Source organism: Gobius niger (assembly GCF_951799975.1).
Source record: "Gobius niger genome assembly, chromosome: 10".
NCBI lineage: Eukaryota > Metazoa > Chordata > Actinopteri > Gobiiformes > Gobiidae > Gobius > Gobius niger.
The window spans coordinates 33,718,326-33,738,317 of NC_136861.1; the positions used below are offsets into that span (position 1 = coordinate 33,718,326).

At 44.7% G+C, this 19,992-nt stretch overlaps 1 protein-coding gene across 4 annotated transcripts in view; it reads right to left on the bottom strand.

The window, feature by feature from the left end:
• LOC306969628 (myosin-10) overlaps positions 1-19,992 on the bottom strand; it is a 93,865-nt gene that overhangs the window by 68,385 nt on the left and 5,488 nt on the right. For 3 of the 4 annotated variants that reach the window (XM_079565307.1, XM_079565306.1, XM_079565308.1), the window contains exon 2: positions 19,432-19,831. In XM_079565307.1, coding sequence (XP_079421433.1) covers positions 19,432-19,776 — 345 coding nt within the window. In that variant the 5' untranslated portion in view covers positions 19,777-19,831. Of the gene's footprint in view, positions 1-19,431; positions 19,832-19,992 lie in introns of those variants that run through there. The other variant, XM_079565309.1, reaches the window with a different exon arrangement.

Below are 19,992 nucleotides of genomic sequence, written 5' to 3' on the forward strand. Positions count from 1 at the left end.
CGAGGGAAAACAGAGAGAGAGAGAGGCTGTAGTATAGGAGTATGTGCATCCAAACAGAGTCCCAGAGTCTCACAAAGCGGTCCCTTGCAGTCACAAAAGCGGAGCGATTCTCAAAAATGATCTGCCAAGTTTTTCTTTCTGACAAGTACTGGGATTCGTTTTGCGACGTTATGTTTTAATGGTGACGTATGATGCACCTTTATGATGGTTTATGACAGGGGTAGGCAACGTCAGGCCCGGGGGTCAAATCTGGCCCTCCAGCACAGAGCCTCTGGCCCCCAATATGATTTTGAGAAATATGATTATGCAAATACCTGTTAAAGTACACTAAAAATGCGAGAAATAGTGTCTTTTTTGAATGTCTTCGGAGAACATCCCACTTGGTCATATATAATGTAAAACAGTGATTCTCAACTGGTGGGTCGGGGACTCAAAAGTGGGTCGCGAGCCTACAGGGAACTTTTTTTTCAATATTTTCAATCTGAAACTACACGGAAACACACTGGAGTCTGTTGAAATTTGTATTATTGGGTTGTTCTTCAAAGCAAATCTACGGCTTGTTCAATAAAAATGTGGTAAATGTGGTAAATACAATATTTTACAAGATATATGACAAATTACAGTTTTATTTGGGTCACACTTTGTCATTAAGGTAATGGCGGGTCTCGGAGCCGGACCACTTTAGAACCACTGATGTAAAACATTGGCATTTGCAGAAAATGGTTCAGAACTTTTGGCTACAATAGTGAGGTCCAGCCCTTGGTGTTTTGGCAGTGATAAAAATTGTCCCTTCATGATGCAAACTTGCCTAACCCTGGTTTATGATATCTGAACTACACTTTTTTCGATAAAATATTTGTAATCTAGAACCATTAAACAGAACAAACATGTTAATTTATTCCACAAAAGACCATTTCTCTTAAATTTGTGTTATTTATTTGAGCCAAAACAACTTCTTTTCATGCTGTCTCTGGATCCAACAGGCAACTAGGTCTCTATAGATATATTTTTTTCGGTACCTGCTTTCAATACTTTTATTTTTAAACTTTTTTTTTTCGATAACATACTGGTATTGTTTAATTGTACCCTTCCATAGCAGAAAGTGACCCTAAGTTGTACATATTAGGATATCGGATATCGGAGCTGATCCTGCCAAAATCATGGGATCTGGTTTTGATTTCAAATATTCAATACTGATACTTGTTTTAGTCAAAGTGTTATTTTTGACGATTAAAATTGGACTAAATTAAAAGTTTTTCATGCAACTAAAACTATGACTAAAATGTCCAGATATTTTAGTCGACTAAAATAAGACTAAATAAAAATGAAAAGGAGAGACTAAAATCATCAAAACTTCTATTGAGCATCTGAAAGAGCCTCAGATCATGTAAATTCTCTGTTAAAGGATCAGCTCTGAGCTTTGTTCATGTGGAGCAGCTCCATGAAGCAGAGGAACAAGATTAAACATGATTATAATGAATATTATCAATGCAAAGTCGACTAAATTTGTCTTAAATTTACTCGACTAAATTTACTTGCAATTTAAGTCGACTAAAACTAGACTAAAATTGAAGATATTTTTTTGACTAAAACTAGACTAAAATCGAATTACATTTTCGTCAAAAGATTAAAACTAAATTAAAATATGTTGTCAAAATTAACACTGGTTTTAGGTCTCACCATTTTAAGAACACAACAGCTAACATACTTTTGATCCCCTTTGCAACCGCAGCTAGCAGCTTTATGCTACTGCTAACATTATACAGATTAAATACATATCATTTTTATTTGTCTATATTTTTGGCAGCTTCTTTTTTAATGGTTCCCCTGCAATGCCCCTGCCCCTGTATGCACAGATACGCCCCTGCTCAAAGTCGATACAGTATCATAAGTGAAACACAAAACTGCCTTCCACATTTTTAAAGCCTATCATTCATCAATGGACCTGCTTTGTGCCGTTCTGCACTCTAAATGTGTTCGTCACGGCATCATCAATGTGCAAGGCTGCAAGCTGCTGTATTCAATGTGTCATCCCGAACGGCTGCTGGCAAATCCTGACCAACCCTGGACCCCGTGTGTTAGTCATTGCTGTATGATCCTTACAGACATTATCACATAGACATTATTTCATCTCATGAGGTATCAGCCGTCTGCCACTATTGCAGTTTGGAGCAAGTTGCGATGAAGCAGCCCTAACCAGCGCTCCTGCCTGCAGCAAGAAAACACAGAAAGAGGTTAAGGAGAAGGAACGGCCAGACAGAGAGTCCCCGAGGAAGGGTTAACAAAAGTGTTCCCAGACACACGCGACGGCAACCAGAGGGGCCGGAGTGAAATTGCAACTGCACTCTTGTTTTCAGGCTCATGAAAAATGGATGTGGTCTTATCTGTCCGATCGGAGGAGCAGAGAGAAGGAGCGAGGACACGAGCACACAGGCTGTTCACAGGAGGCAGGTGGTGGGTGAGAGCACACAGCCACCTGGACGACTGCAGCATCGCGGCAACAGGGAGATGGGAAGAAAGTGCTGTTGTGCTACTTATCAATGCTTAAATGTAGACGGCTAATCAAATCATTAATGCAATTTATAGATATACAGTAGATATAAGAATACTAACAAATATGCAGCATGGATAAAATGTAGCAGAAAACATATAACAAAAACATCTAGGGCTGATCTAATAGTCGACAACTATTTTGGTAATCGATAAATCGTTTTCTAGTAAACACACATTCGAATAGAATCAAAGTTAATATCGATCTGTGTCTCATCCAATCAGAACAGAATTAACGACAAGAGCCTCCAACAAACGTTCATTTTAAGTTTACTCCATCAACATGTCCTCAAGCGATGCCACTTTAGCGTTATGTGATAACAAAAAATAAAATTTTCATACACCATTCACAGCCAAGCGATTAATCGTGAAATCGCTTACCAAATAATCGTTAGCTGCAGCCCTACAAACATCAAACTAAGCAGCTGTTTCTTAAAACGTCTGAGTAGTAGTGTATTAAAAATGTTTTCCCATGGCAACAGACTGGTACAGGTCACTTAAAAGCAGTTCGATTTGGTGCAGGCTTTTTCTTTACATTATTTCACACAGGTCTAGCTCTGTGGGATTGACCGATGGCTTTGTCGAACTGTGGACTAAGATAAAGCTCATAGGCAAACTACTTCCTATTTATCACCAACTGTCTTTATATAAATTTCCCCTATCTGTGCCACTGAACAACCCCATGAACTGCTACCTTAACGTGGTGGGGTTGTTTGAGTGCCCGAATGATCCGAGGAGCTATGTTGTCTGGGGCTTTATGCCCCTGGTAGGGTCTCCCATGGCAAACAGGTCCGAGGTGACGGGTCAGACGAAGAGCAGTTCAGAAGACCCCAATGGACGTACGACATTCAAGGACCGTGACGTCGCCCGGCATGGCGCAGCCGGGGCCCCACCCTGGAGCCAGACCTGGGGTTGGGGCCCGAACGCGAGCGTCTGGTGGCCGGGTCTCTGCCCACGGGGCCCGGCCGGGCCCAGCCCGAAGGGACGACGTGGGCCCGCCCTCCTGTGGACCCACCACCCGCAGAGGGATCCGTAGGGGTCGGGTGCGGAGAGGACTGGGTGGCAGTCAGAGGCAGGTGCCTCGACGACCTGGTCCGCATGCACAGCTTCTGGCGTTCGGGACATGGAACGTCACCTCGCTGGGGGGGAAGGAGCCTGAGCTTGTGCGGGAGGTTGAGAGATACCGACTAGATATAGTCGGGCTCACCTCCACGCACAGCTTGGGTTCCGGATCCCAACTCCTGGAGAGAGGCTGGACTCTCCATTTTTCTGGAGTTGCCCGCGGGGAGAGGCGGCGGGCTGGGGTGGGTTTGCTCATATCCCCCCAGCTCAGCCGCCACGTGTTGGAGTTCACCCCGGTGGACGAGAGGGTCGCGTCCCTACGCCTTCGGGTCGGGGACAGGTCTCTCACCGTTGTTTCGGCCTACGGGCCCAACATCGGTGCAGAGTACCCGGCCTTCTTAGAGTCCCTGGGAGGGGTACTAGATAGTGCTCCGACTGGGGACTCCATTGTTCTGCTGGGGGACTTCAACGCCCATGTGGGTAACGACAGTGAGACCTGGGAGGGGGTGATTGGGAAGAACGGCCTCCCCGATCTGAACCCGAGTGGTGTTCTGTTATTGGACTTCTGTGCTAGTCACAGTTTGTCCATAACGAACACCATGTTCGAGCACAAGGGTGTCCATAAGTGCACGTGGCACCAGGACACCCTAGGCAGGAGGTCGATGATCGACTTTGTAGTTGTGTCGTCTGACCTCCGGCCGCGTGTCTCGGACACTCGGGTGAAGAGAGGGGCTGAGCTGTCAACTGATCACCACCTGGTGGTGAGCTGGATCCGCTGGCAGGGGAGGAAGCCGGTCAGACCTGGCAGGCCCAAGCGTGTTGTGAGGGTCTGCTGGGAACGTCTGGTGGATCCCTCTGTCAGTGGGGTCTTCAACTCCCACCTCCGGAAGAGCTTCTCCCAGATTCCGGGGGAGGCGGGGGACATGGAGTCAGAGTGGACTCTGTTCTCCTCCTCCATTGTCGATGCGGCTGCTCGTAGTTGTGGCCGTAAGGTCTCTGGTGCCTGTCGCGGCGGCAATCCCCGAACCCGGTGGTGGCGCCCGGAAGTAAGGGATGCCGTCAAGCTGAAGAAGGAGTCCTACCTGGCCTTGTTGGCTTGTGGGACTCCTGAGGCAGCTGAGAGGTACCGGCAGGCCAAGCGTGCTGCGGCTCGTGCGGTCGCGGAGGCTAAAACTCGGGTCTGGGAGGAGTTCGGGGAGGCCATGGAGGAAGACTATCGGTCGGCCTCGAAGAGATTCTGGCAAACCATCCGGCGCCTCAGGAGGGGGAAGCGGTGCTTCACCAACACTGTTTACAGTGCGGGTGGGGAGCTGCTGACCTCGACTGGGGATGTCGTCGGGCGGTGGAAGGAGTACTTCGAGGACCTCCTCAATCCCGTCGTCACGTCTTCCAATGAGGAAGCAGAGGCTGGGGACTCGGAGGTGGGCTCGCCCATCACCGGGGCTGAAGTCACCAAGGTGGTGAGAAAGCTCCTTGGTGGCAAGGCTCCGGGGGTGGATGAGATTCGCCCTGAGTACCTTAAGTCTCTGGATGTTGTAGGACTGTCTTGGCTGACACGTCTCTGCAACATCGCGTGGCGGTCGGGGACAGTGCCCCTGGATTGGCAGACCGGGGTGGTGGTCCCTCTCTTTAAAAAGGGGGATCGGAGGGTGTGTTCCAATTACAGAGGAATCACCCTCCTTAGCCTCCCCGGTAAGGTCTATTCCGGGGTGCTGGAGAGGAGGATCCGGCCGATGGTTGAACCTCGGATCCAGGAGGAACAATGCGGTTTTCGTCCTGGTCGTGGCACACTGGACCAACTCTATACCCTTCATCGGCTACTCGAGGGTTCGTGGGAGTTCGCCCAACCAGTCCACATGTGTTTTGTGGATCTGGAGAAAGCGTTCGACCGCGTCCCTCGTGGTGCCCTGTGGGGGGTGCTCCGGGAGTATGGGGTCCGGGGCCCTCTGCTAAGGGCTGTCCGTTCCCTGTATGACCGCAGCAGGAGCTTGGTTCGCATTGCCGGCAGTAAGTCAGACCTGTTCCCGGTGCGTGTTGGTCTCCGCCAGGGCTGCCCTTTGTCACCGGTTCTGTTCATTACTTTTATGGACAGAATTTCTAGGCGCAGCCAGGGGCCGGAGGGTGTCCGGTTTGGGAGCCTCAGAGTCTCATCTCTGCTGTTTGCGGACGATGTTGTTCTGATGGCTTCAACGAACCAGGACCTTCAGCACGCACTGGGGCGGTTTGCAGCCGAGTGTGTAGCGGCCGGGATGAGGATCAGCACCTCCAAATCCGAGGCCATGGTTCTCCACCGGAAAAAGGTGGTTTCCCCTCTTCGGGTCGGTGGGGAGTCCTTGCCTCAAGTGGAGGAGTTCAAGTATCTCGGGGTCTTGTTCACGAGTGAGGGACGGATGGAGCGTGAGATCGATAGACGGATCGGTGCGGCGTCAGCAGTGATGCGGTCGCTGTATCGGTCTGTCGTGGTGAAGAGGGAGCTGAGTCGGAGGGCAAAGCTCTCGATTTACCGATCGATCTACGTTCCCACCCTCACCTATGGTCATGAGATTTGGGTCATGACCGAAAGGACAAGATCGCGAATACAAGCGGCCGAAATGAGTTTCCTTCGCAGGGTGGCTGGGCGCACCCTCCGAGATCGGGTGAGGAGCTCAGTTACCCGGGAGGAGCTTGGAGTAGAGTCGCTGCTCCTTCACGTCGAAAGGAGCCAGCTGAGGTGGCTCGGGCATCTGTTTCGGATGCCTCCTGGTCGCCTCCCGCGGGAGGTGTTCCAGGCATGTCCTAGTGGGACAAGGCCTCGTGGAAGGCCCAGGACACGGTGGTGGGACTATGTCTCCGAGCTGGCCTGGTGTCGCCTCGGGGTCCCCCCAGAACAGCTGGAGGAGGTGTGTGTGGATCGGGAAGTTTGGGCATCTCTGCTGAGACTGCTGCCCCCGCGACCCGGCCCCGGATAAAGCGGAAGAAAATGGATGGATGGATGGATGGATGTGCCACTGAACTACAATTTAACTAGTGTTCAATGCTTTCCAAATGCTTTCCAAAGCTAGCTTTGTTTTTGTAAAGATCTTAACTGAGCCTTAACTTGCCATTAAGGCTCAGTTAATGGCAAGTATTCCGATTACCGGAATTCGAGTACCGGGCCATGATGGATTTCTGCTTTCAGCTTTGAGGACTTTTGTATTCACTTGAGCGTACATTCTCCCTCCATCAGTCCTTAGCTCCTCCTTTACCAGGCTGCTCCACACCCCTGCACTGAGGTGGACCCAGGTAGAAGCAGGTTGAACCCCCATCAGGGTGCACTTCGGTTCAGTTTAATCAAAAAGAAACAACCCCCAGACCCCTTCATGAAAAGACACCTCATGATGCCACCTTTATATTCATGAAACACTAATTTACCACCATGTAATTTGCACCAAAGTGCACATTTGACTTTCAGTGAATTTGGTTCTATTTCAGAAAACAGTGTGAAGTGTTTATTGAAATCTATGCTATGTGTAATTAACAGTATTCTACCGGTTTCTTCAATCCAAATGGAGCATAATATTAAATGAACACATGTGTTTCTTCCCATGCAAAAGGATGACTTCACTTTCACCTCCCCGGCATTTTTTTCAGCATGGCACTAAACACCAAGGCTCTAAAGCTGTCAGTGCTGGATGTGGAAATCATGGAGAACAAAACGTTGCATCCGCGGGACCGAGGAGATATTACAGCCAAAGCCACAGCGGGCCCATCCAGGAAAGAGAAGGTGATGTTTCCAGTGCGTAATGTGATCCAGCCTCGGAGAAGAGAGGGGGAGGGAGGTAAGGGGGGGGGGGGGGGGATAGTAGTAACAGCTGAACAACATGGGACGGGGCAGACACAACAGCCCAACCCAAGTGTCCCCATTCATGCAAGGCTCACATCGACAGTGCACTATTCTTACCAACGACAAGGGATGACACAATACACTTTTACTACAAAAGGACAAGGACACTCTACATCTGCAACCTTGTTAAGAATGAGTTTTTAACAACAATTCAAACTCAAAGCTACACGAGAGGTGGGCAATAAATTGTCGTCAAAAAAATTCTGTTATTCTGTTTTTTTTGTTAATGGATGAAAGTGAATCTGAAAGTTTGTATGAATGTTTGTTTGTAGAACAGTGATACAGCTTCATGCAGACTCATCGATCCGTGTGGGCTACAGCGAACCTTGTCCAACGTCCAGACACTTTCCACAAGAGTTCCCCTCCCACACTGACCTCTGCTCTGGCCTGTGAAACGCGATCAGTCCAGACAGAGGCTCTAAATCCCATTTGGACAACGCCGCCGTTTTTATGTTGCTTTCACAATTTCAACGTCTCCAGCGGCTGACGATTTACACTGCTTGCACCCATAGTGGTCAAATATTTGGAGCCAAGTCTGGTGATGAATTAGCAGCTGCTTGGGTCCAGCGCAAGATATTAATTCCAAAGCCGTGAAGAAAAGCAGTCCTTCGGTGACTACATTTCCTGGATGTGTTGCATTCGATTATGAGAGAAGAATGGAAAACTCTGTGGGGTGCAAGAACGCATGCTTGAATGATGAAGAAGCCCAATAAGAGCAAAAGCCGGGATGTGCAATTCATCAAACAATATCATCACCACTACCACATTATCAATCTTCTGTTCGAAATAGACTATTGTGTCAAAATCTTGGAATACAACTCATGGTTTTCATGCTGTTGTTTTCTGGGGAAGATCATCCAGATCATCCGTCGCGTCTTCATGATGTACAACACTTGAAACCCCTCGAGCCCCCTCATGTTTTTTTTTATAAGGAAAAGACATTTCCCTCCAAGCAAACTTGCCAAACGTCTTCCACAATCCCTGGCCAACCTTCCCGTTCTCTGTACAGTATCTCAGCCTTGTTTTGTCCCGCTATGGTCTTGTCCTCGAGTTGGACCCAGTAAGACTTGTCCAGGTCACTGTGCTCTCGGCTCTCGAGTTTTGGCCCAGGCGAGTGTGATCGTTGGTGATGAACATTAGACTTAAAACTGCCAGGATCATAATCATCAAGCGCTCCCCTCGAAGTTAAGTCAGTCCAGTTCTTTATGCCAATGACCACTTGACGCTTCTCACTCGCTTTATTATGGACATGTTTTTATTGGAGGATCAACCCCTCACTTACCTCAAAGGACGTGATCAGCAGACCTCATCTTCTTCTGGAACTAGCTTTCTTTTCGAAAAAAATACTGGTAAATCCCACTGTTGCTCCAGTTTATTTGTATGTCTTTTCGCAGGCAATTTCAAAAGATTGCAATCGTCTCTGTTCAAATCCACTGATATCACATTGTATCTTAGCAGTCCTCTCTTCAATTTCAGGTTGACGCATCTTCGTAAGAAATGTTTGAGGATAATCAACCCTTGTCTTTGGCTGTCCGATTCAACATTTTCTCTCTTCATCCACTTTCTCATCTTCTGATATATTGCGCCCATGGTCTTGTTGCAGATGGTTCCTTCGGAGGGTTAGCACAAAACTGTCATCAGCTTTATGGATGTACAAAGCTTTTTTTTTCCAGGCCAGGAGGTTTATTTTTTTCGATTGGCACAGTTGGAGGATTAGCTCATCCTGAGAGTCGCTGCCTTCAGACACGCCAACGTGGGATCGCATCCACTTGAGGGCGATCTCTTTTTTCTCCAGCGTTTGGAATTGTGCAAGCAGCAAATGATTTTCCTCATCCGATTTGTGCTGGAAGAAGATGTTTGCACTCAAATAACATAGTATCAACAAGACTTTACAACTCCTCTCACCTCTGACGAACGCCGTTTAGTACTTCACCAGTTGATGTGGCAGGAAACCGTGCTGTTTCTCAAGTCTTTTGTGTGATATTTATTTGCTCTTCTTTTCTGACGGCTGCCATGTTTGTTTTGATACAGGCAGATCACACATTTCTCTGTTGTTAATCAAGAGATACAAAGCTGATAGTATTCACGAATTCCTGCTTTTGAAAAATGTTTGAAGGACAGGTATTTTTATTCATCTTCCAGACAATGATGTGAACCAGGAACATGTCTTCGTACTCCAAGGAGTCAAGGTTTTCAAAGTAAATGACCGATGATTCATGTATGTGGTCGGTCATGATATGGAAACAATGACTGAAAGAACTCGGTTCCATCGGCTGCCAGTTCAATCAAACTTCCAACCATTCCGATATAAATCTCCAAAACATTTACTGCGGTATTCCCATTTCCTTTTTTTCCCCCAAAGCAACTCTCTCTGTAGTCGTTCCCTCAGTATAACCAAAAAAAAAAAACCTGGCCAGTCACAAATGGAAAGTTGGCCTGGCTTGTTTTCCACAACAGACCAACAAATGCAGAGTTGATTGCAAAAGTCTGAATGAAATAAATGAAGTGAAAGGACCTATATTTGACTTTTAAACCAATAAGTTATAATGTTGTTCATGTTCACTTAATTGTTCAGTTGTAATTGTCCATCTTTAAGCGAAACAAGCATATTCTGTCAGTCTCTTTCTCCAAAAATACTCGCCACACCTGCATGGGATGACGATCATTTGATGTTAGCAAACTTCCAAAGCAAGTTAGCAAAGTGGGTTTCCTCCAGGCACTCTCGTTACTTCTAGAAGAGTATAAAAGGTTCCTCTTTGGAGCCAGGCTCAATACTTCTACAAAAAAAAACTGTCAGTAGCAGGGAATGAGTCAAATTGTTTTTTTTATGTTCAGATATTAGAGTTTGATGACATAAATGAGGCATTAGTCTTTCCGGACGCTTAAACTACCTGTACAATTCCATGGATTTATTATTCTCCCTACTCAGTGTTGGTGCAGTTGCCATCGTCGGGCATCAATAGATACAGATCTCAATGTGTCAAACAAGGAGGTGTGGCCTTGCCGAGCGGGAAGAAAACCTCTCATGGGAATCAAAAGTTTTCTGCCGGACTATAAACATATTTATCACACACCAATAAAGTCAAGCCAAAATCGGGTCCATAAGGATGTTTTTTCAGAGCAAATTGTTCAGTAGAAGCAAAAAACAGCACTCGTTGCTAATGTTAGCATGTGTAGCATGACGCTAACGTAGAGTCCTGGTTTAAGTATTATGGACTGTTGAACCACTTTGCTTCTACCCATGTTTCTATATCGTTATTTAGTAGAAAAATATGTTCATTATTCAGCATTTGTTAAAGGAGCAGGCCACGTTTTCTCCATACTGAGATATGTTCTTATCTGAGCTTAGACGAGTTGAGGCGTACCTGTCTGATCTTTGTGCCTGCCTTCAGTCATGCAAAACGACCAAAGATGTTGTTAGCATTTAGTCTCTCCTAGCATGTTCCTATAGCTCCAAACAAGGGTGAAGTTGGAAGCTACAACGCTCTTTCACAGGCACGCACAATGACCAGACAGTAGGGCTGTGCAATTAATCAAAATTCGATTCCGATTTCCATTATTACACTGAGCGATTACATAATTAGCATAATCGTTGTTTTCTTTCCACATTTTTCTTTTTTTTTTTTTTGCATGGCAGACATGCATTATTTCACGGCGCTGGGATTATTTTCCCTTCGCATCTCGTGCCATGGCTCAGGCTTTTGTCTGACATAAAAACAAACAGCGCTGTGTGATGAAGTCATCAGGCTGCGCTGCTCAGTTTACTTGCGCAGGTGTGAGGGCTGGCCAGCAGGGGGCAGGTGTGAAACAGAGACCTCTCCTAAATCGAGGCAAACTTGAAAAATCATTTGTACTTTTATTACTAAATATATAAATAAAATAAAGACTTTTTTTTAAGGCAACAAATAATCGTTTGAATAATCGTGATTTCAATTATGACAAAAATAATCGTGATTATTATTTTTTTCAATAATTGAGCAGCCCTACCAGACAGGTACATATCAACTCGTCTAAACTCAGGTAAGAACATATATCAGTATGGAAGAACTGTCACGCGAAACGACCAAAGATGTTGTTAGCATTTAGCCTCTCCCAGTATATTCCTATAGCTCCAAACGGGGTGACGTTAGAAGCGACCAAGCTCTTCCTCGGGCACGCACAAAGACCAGACTGGTACGTATCAACTCGTCTAAACTCAGGTAAGAACATATCTCAGTATGGAAAAAACGGTGGCCTGTTCCTTTAAAGTAAAGGTGAAGTTTTCCCCCTTCTTTGTTTTCCTCTGGCTGCTTTGAACATGACCATATAGCCTATTAGCCATTCCAAAGATGCGGTCTGGATAGTTTGCATTCACGACATTCTACAATGTAATTACATAATTTCGGTTGGAGGGCAGGTGCCTATTGAACTCAATAGGAGTTTAGGACAGAAATCACCAAACATAACATCTAGAAACGTTTTCCCAGATGATTATTTGGAAGTGATTGGATTCACAAACCTGCCACATTCATCTGACAGCGGAAAGTCCTTTCATCTGACCCACATCAAGCACATTACTTTCAATATTGTCTCCACTTTTGGACATCTTCATGAGACACTTGACCTTCGTTCACATGCGCCGAGAGAGAAGATTCTGAACTTTGTGACAGTTTTTGTTGCATGTGGGTAGGACCAGCCATTACAGAGATAATAGCTTTAAACAGAGTAGAACATTTTGAGAGTTACAGCATCATTACCACAGTATAATTCTAAGCTAAATCTTAAATCATAGGCTTTTTATTGTTTTGTTGTGACGTCCACCACCGATTCCATGCACTTGTTTGTTTAATACATTTTCCTGAGCTATGACATGTGAACTAACACTGCAAAGATGTCCAAGGACTTTGAGCTCTGAGTGAGTGTGGGAAAGGCCCGGTGGGTGAGTTCGCTGGAGTGGGCGGCGGCAGACGGAGAGACGGTCGAAACATCTTTTTTGACCATGGAGGAATGTTGAGGCTTTCTGACAGCTGGAGCTTATCTGACAGCACAAAGGCCCGACTGTAGCGCAGCGCCGGCACCAGCCCTGTGCAGAGAACTGAGAGGGGCTGAGTCACCCCTCCAGATAGGACGGCCGATTCAGGAGAGGAGACACACCACTCAAGTTCAAAAAGTTACAGAGCTATATTTGAACTGTGCCAAGAGTATAGTATACCACAGGGTTTATACAGGTAGCAGCAAGTCCAGTTTAACTTAGTGCAAAAATACTTGATTCTTGATGCCACAAACGCAAAAATCAAATTTCTTGATATTTGCAAACCTTCCATCATCGGGTACAACAAGGGCTGAGTAGGCACTCCGGCATCGAGAAAAACAAAAGTACCAAAGGAGGTACCGGGAACAAACGTAATTACCTTTAGATCCAAGTTTCGATGCTGTTGGTCCAGGGACAGCACTACATCAAGTAACTAGGTTGTTTTAGCTCAAATAAATCATCATCATCATCTATTATTTTAGTATACATATTGGAAAAAATAACCATTCAGGTATCGATATCGAAAAACAAGTATCGTTAAAGCACCGGTATCATAAGAAATGTTTAACGGTACCCAGCCTGAGATACAGCACAGCAAAAAGAAATCGAGAAATAAGTAAAACATTTTTTAAATAAGTATATTTGCCATTGATTTGAGGAGGTAAAAACAGAAAAAAAAACTGTCATTGCATTTAAAATTACATCTACGTGTGCAAAATGCGTGTTCCATGGAAAGATTTTTTCACTAGAGTCAAAATAATTCAAATTATGGTACAATAATCTTCATTTGACTTATTTTAACCCATCAAGATCTTGTTTTGACGCAAACAAGCAACTTTAGAGCAAAACATTGTGAACAATTTCAGCCACAACCGCATTTCAATATGTGTTGGACCATAATTTTCTCAAACTCAAAATAGACATAGAACTGACCTAAGAGGTCAAACGTCCGGGAAAGAATTGTCTTAATACTGTCAGGACACAGGCCAACCTGTAGTGAACCTGCCCTGGAGGAGCACACCTATATCTGCTGCAGACAGAGCACAGCAGCGGGAGGTAAGGCAAATACACACGGCATGGGAAATGTACTTCAAAAAACAAAAAAAACAATACTACTACACATGTGTTTTCAATTGGCCGCGGCTCTGAAGCATATACGCAAACTGCTCTGAACTCTAAAGGCTGTTCTGAACCGCAACTATGAGAGAAATGAGGGAAATTGTGAGATTCGGGGAAAGGAACTCATTTCAGACGTGGGGAAATAGTAAAAGTATGTACATCAGTGACCAGTGTGACCAAAAAGGGATGGGTATTGGAGGCAATCTGGGCACTGAAATGATCCGAATGTGTCTGGTGAAGCTGTCTGGACGCTATACCCGACTCATCCTGTTTTCGTGTTAGTGGACAAAAGAGAGTGGGCCTTAATTTTAGCAATCGTAAACCCGGAATTAGCCCTAATGCTAACTATTTGCCAAATAATTGCTAATGTATGCTAATAAATGTGCATAGAAAGTTGTTAGATGTGCTCTTAAACTCATTCCCACAATGATTCAAATTCAAATTTAAAGGTCCACTATGCAACTTTTTATGCACAAAAAAAGGGACCTAGAGGCTGCTTGGGTGGTTAGCATAGCGCCTTTACGTTCCATCCCGGAGGCCCCTAAGATTCAGGGTCAAATTTACTCCAGGTTTTTTATAGTTTCCAAATGTTTTTTAGGATGGCACATATACGTAACCATGGAGACGGATCCATCAGCAGTGAAAACCTACCAGAAACCCTTTGATCCCAATTGATCCTGGAGCGTCTGGAATGCAAAGGCGCAAAGCTAACCACTCATACAGCAACTGCGTCACTGAAAGGTCAAATACGCACTTTTGTTTTTACATAAAAAGTTACATAATGCCCTTTAAGTTTGAATTATTAGTTGTGCTTTCCTAACATTTTGCAGGAATGAGTTTATGAGCACGTTTCAAAACTTTGTATGAGCAATCATTAGCATACATTAGCAATATCTGGCTAATAGTTAGCATTAGGGCTACTTCCAGGTTTACTTTTGCTGAAAATAACCCACTTTCTTTTGCCCACAAGTCAGGTATAGCACCTTTAAGTCCAGACTGCTTTACTAGAATCTTTCGGATCATTGCAGTGCCCAGATTGCCTCCAATACACATCGCTTTCCGGTCAAACTGGTCACCAATGTACAGGGGCGGACTGGGACTGAAAAACAGCCCTGGACTCTGGTCAGCCTGGCCCAAATTAGCGTAAATGCGACACTTCCACAAATACATATGCTAACCTCTTACCCCCCGCCTTAACCGAGAGCATTTTCTCCAGTTCGGCTTTACCCAAATCAAAAAGGCTTCTTGACTGGAGAGCAACACTGTAACGCCGCATTTGAAAGATAAAATCTAGAAAGTGATGGCAACTTTTTGTCACGTTGTCGCTGCATTTTTGGCATGTTTTTGTTGCTTTTTCATGACTTTTTTGTGGCTTTTTGGCCTGTTTTCGTCACTTTTTTGTCACTTTTTCGTCACTTTTTCTGTCTCTTGTTTTTCGGGGTTCTTTTTCATGTCATTGTTGTTTTTTCATCGCTTTTTTCATCGCTTTGACGTCACGTTTTCCTCACATTTTGTTGTTTTCGTCACTTTTTTGTCACTTTTTTGTCACTTTTTCGTCTCTTGTTTTTCGGAGTTCTTTTTCATGTCATTGTTGTTTTTTCATCGCTTTTTTCATCGCTTTGACGTCACGTTTTCGTCACATTTTGTTGTGTTTTTGTCACTTTTTTGTGGCTATTCCAGCACATTTTTGTTTTTGGATGCTTTTCTTTTAAGCTTTTAGATTTGGGTAAAGCTCGGTTTCGCCCGGGGGTAAGGGTATAAGGTAAAGTGAGAGGCCAGACCGGTGGCCCTCGAGCCAGTGGCCCTTCTGTGCTCTTCCAGAATACAGGACACATGGCCAGTCCGCCCCTGTCCAATGCACATAATCAAGTCACTACAGTACACTTTACTTTCACCAGTGTCTCTGAGGTGACTGCCAGCCTATATTCTATTCCTGGAAAACATGTCACTAAATGGGTCAAGATCATAAGAAGTGGAACATCACAGATCGGCTCCTCCGGTGGTTAAATTAGATTAGGAGGACGAGCACTAAGAATAGGCCTGACGGTGACGGACAAACAGGGCTGTATGATAAATGAATGAGATAATAATTTGATAACTGCGCTCGACATGTGAGAGTTTGACACGACGTATCAAATTCGGTCGCGAAAACAAACGCCGTCACACGCAGAATAATCTTATCAGCTGCTAGTTTTGTGTCAGACTGTGCAGTTCTAAGGACACATTGTTTTTGATTGACCTTATAGTACAATATGTGTAATATTTTATACTTTGTTTATCTCCAAGGAGCAACCGTGTGGCCTTGATTTTTTCAGAGATATCGCAAATTGATGCCAGGGCTGTGGAATCGATCGAAATGTAATCGCAATCTACACTACAGCACCAGATCGGAGTTTAGAGCATATATAAAAAGGAGACTTGGCGTTCCACCCATCGTATGTGGACAGTTAGAGAGCTAATTTAAAGGTGCACTGTGCAACTTTCCTGTTCACTGACAATGGCAATGAAACTTTTTTTTCTGATTCTGATTGGTCATTACTCCCAGCCCAAGTAGATTATAGCCCAATGTGTCCTCCAAAGCTTTGCCACCTCTTTTTGCACTTCCCACATGTTTGCAAAGGGCTCAGCAACAACGGGGCCCGACAAAACCACGCGCGATTTGGATTCAATTGAGATTAATCTTTCCGCCCTCGCCCCCGGTGCCAAATATGTGGAAGTGTGCTGAGTGAGCCCAACAATGGTGAATGAGGTGTTTGTGGAAGCGGCGGGAGCAGAGGTGACGGAGAGAGAGAGAGAGGGAGGGAGCGCCTGTGGGGGAGGTACCGGGGAGGTGAAGGTCTGCTTCTGCTTAGAGAGACCGGTCACTCAATCAGTTCACTGTGTCGCTCCGTGTGTGGTCACGACAGCGTCACCACAACACCAGGGTATAGGCCGGCGGAGATGTGGACACATGGGCGACGAATAGTTACGGGATCAATCGATATTCGAAGGTTGGCACGTTTACGAATCTAAAAGTCAAAAGGAAGAGAATAGCCAGTGGTTTATCAGCTCTGTTGATGTTTTGAGACTGATTTAATAACTATTAGCCATATTATGTGACCTGAAATGAACTTTGATAATGTCAAAACAAAGCATCCACATTAGAAGTGCATGATAAGTGTCATTTGACAAGAAAACAAGTAAGGGATAATGTATAGAACGCTGGTTATTATTGGGAAAATAAGCACCGACAGGGCGAACCGGTCTTGTTTCGCCCTGAAGGTGCTTACATTATCCCGCTTATACGGCCATTTGCCAACTGAACACACACAACATAAACGTCGTACACTTTTATGAAGGTCAAAAGGTTTATTTAATGACTTCCGCGACAAATAGTTCCCAAAAGTTTGCGCGTTGCTCGGCAACGTTTGGCTAGGCTAGAAGCAGCACGGCTAGCAGCTAGCCAAGCTACTTAGTTGAAGGCGCAGTTGGAGGAATGATGGTGAATCTATGGGTAAGTTGAAAGTCAGACTCACGCTAACTTCACGAGCGATTCCCCCAACTTCTCTCTCAGTGACGGGACAGATAGTGTCGCTACTACGTACGCGCGGAGTGATATGAAAGCACCAACTCCGTTGCCATTGGCAGCGTCATTATTTTTTTCAGAGGTCCTTTATCAGAAAATAATGACCGGTAGAACGTTGGGAAATCCCATTCAAATCAGCGGAGCTTCTACTTACGTTGTGAAGAGCCGTATAATAAAGCATAATAAAGTAGGGCTGTGCAATTAATCGAAATTTGATTACGATTTCAATTACAACAGTAAACAATTACAAAATTTGCATAATCGCAAAAAATCGATTATAATTTTTATTTATTTATTTTTTTCAAAACAATTTTTGTGCAAAGCAGACTTGCGTTATTTCACGGCGCTGGGATTATTTTCCCTTCACTTTTCAACGGCGCTGTGTGATGATGTCATCAGGCCGCGCTGCTCAGTTTACTTGCGCAGGTGTGAGGGCCGGCCAGCAGGGGGCAGGTGTGAAACAGAGACCTCTCTTTAATCAAGGCGTACTTGAAATCATTTGTACTTTTATGACTGTCCAGAAAACATAAAGTGTAGTGTTTTGATTAATAAATAAATAAAATAAAGATAGACTTTTTTTTAAAGGCAACAAATAATCGTTTGAATAATCGTGATTTCGATTATGACAAAAATAATCGTGATTATTATTTTTTCAATAATCGAGCAGCCCTATAATAAACCCATGTAGCAATGTTGTTGACATCTATTACTGCTCCAAATCATTCGAACAGAGCCTCAGGTATTGTCAGATTTCAGCTGAAGAAAAGAGAAATGGGGGAGGGGAACCTTGTTTGCGTCGCCATAATCATCTTTCATTCACTTTCATTCACTGGTCTTCTATGCTGTATATACGTAGCCACAGCTTATCTTTCTTTTTTGTGGTTCCAGAAAATGAATGTAGAACTGGTGCTGAAAAAAAGTCCAGTTTCAGAGTTGGTATTGGAAAGCAACTACCGCCTACCTCAGGGGTAGGCAACGTCAGGCCCGGGGGCCAAATCCGGCCCTCTAGCACAGAATCTCTGGCCCCCAAGATGATTTTGAGAAATATTGTTGTGCAAATAAGAGATCAAATACCTGTTAAAATGCAAGAAATAGTATGAGTATATAAAAAATGGGTAACACTTTACATTACGGGCCGGTAAGTCCATGGTACTTACAGTGGTAATTACTAGTAATGACAGTGGTACTTATTGTGGCACTAAAAGTGGTAATTACTAGTAATTGGGGTTAGGGTTAGGGAGTCACAGAGTTACCACTGTATCTCTCATTACTAAGAGATACAGGGGTAACTCTTAGTAATGAAGGTTGTACTTCTATTTACTATCGAACTTGCTGGTGATTCAAGGATGCTACAGCAGCAATTCATGGGTAGTAAATGAGGTACTTCTACAAACAGAAGTAATTTCTAGGATTATGTGACTATAAAACAACATTAGGGAAAACAAGAAGTACAACCTTCATTACTAAGAGTTACCACTGTTTCTAGAAGTACATACCTTGTTATTCTCACTATAGTATCCTTTAAGTACCACAATAAGTACCTAGAAGTACCACTATTATTACTAGTATTTACCACTGTAAGTACCACCATAAGTACATAGAATTTCCACTGTAAGTACCACCATAAACACCACTGTAAGTACCACAATATGTACCTAGAAGTACCAGTATTATTAGTAGTATTTACCACTGTAAGTACCACCATAAGTATCTAGAATTACCACTGTACCAAGTACCAAGGACTTACCGGCCCGTAATGTAAAGTGTTACCAAAAAGGGTCCTGTCAGAACATCCTGCTTGGTCATATATAATTTTTAAAAATATTTTCCATCTGAAACTGCATGGAAACACTAACTGTGTCTGTTAAAATCAATGTTATTGGGTTGTTTTGATCATAATTTCAGTCTTAAAGGGAAATCTACTGCTTGTTCAACAAAAACTTGCGTGGAAAATACAATATTTTATACTATATACTACAAACCACAGTTTTGTTTGGGTCCTCGGCTTGCCATCCATGGGTAATGGTGGGTCCCAAAGCCCTGACACTGATGTAAAACATTGGCATTTGCAGAAAATAGTTCTTTACTTTTGGCAATGATGAAAATCGTCCCTCCACGATGCAAACTTGCCGACCCCTGGCCTACCTGGTTACTTTACCTTCAGACTTATCTTAAGATGTCACCACTAGCCCCGACTGACACTTGTTTGTTTCAGCAATGCCACTCAACACCTCCCTGTGCGCTTCCACATCCTGTACTCACATAGATGAGCCCGGAGTAGTAGCGGTCCTTCAGGTTGTACAGCACCGAGGCCTCGTTCAAACACGTCAGCTCCGCCATGTCCTCCACTTTGCTGAACTTGGGCGGGTTCATCTTCTGGATGTCGTCTTTGCCGACGAGCACCTTTTTGCCGTTTTCCGACAGCTCCACCATCACCTCTTCCCCCTTCTCCTCCCGGATGCTGGCGGCCTCGAAGCCGTGCCGCTCGGAGGGGACCCACACCAGCTTCTTGGCGGTCCAGTCGGCCTGCGTGGCCGGGTTGTACACCACGGCCCGGTCCACGAACAGGTACCGCTCCGGGTCCTCCTGCCCGCTGCGCTGAGACATCTTTGAGACGGGGATGGGGGGGAGGGATTAGAGATGGACGGGGCAATGGGGACACCTGCAAGAGAGAGGAAGTTATTCTAAGTTTAGTTTGTTTTAGGCTTGTTGGATTATGTTGTTGTTGTAATAGTCAAACAATACAGTGATAAAGTAATACAGTAAAACAGTAATGTTCCTTTATGTACCGTACATTTCGGGGTTTACATTAAAGGCACTGTA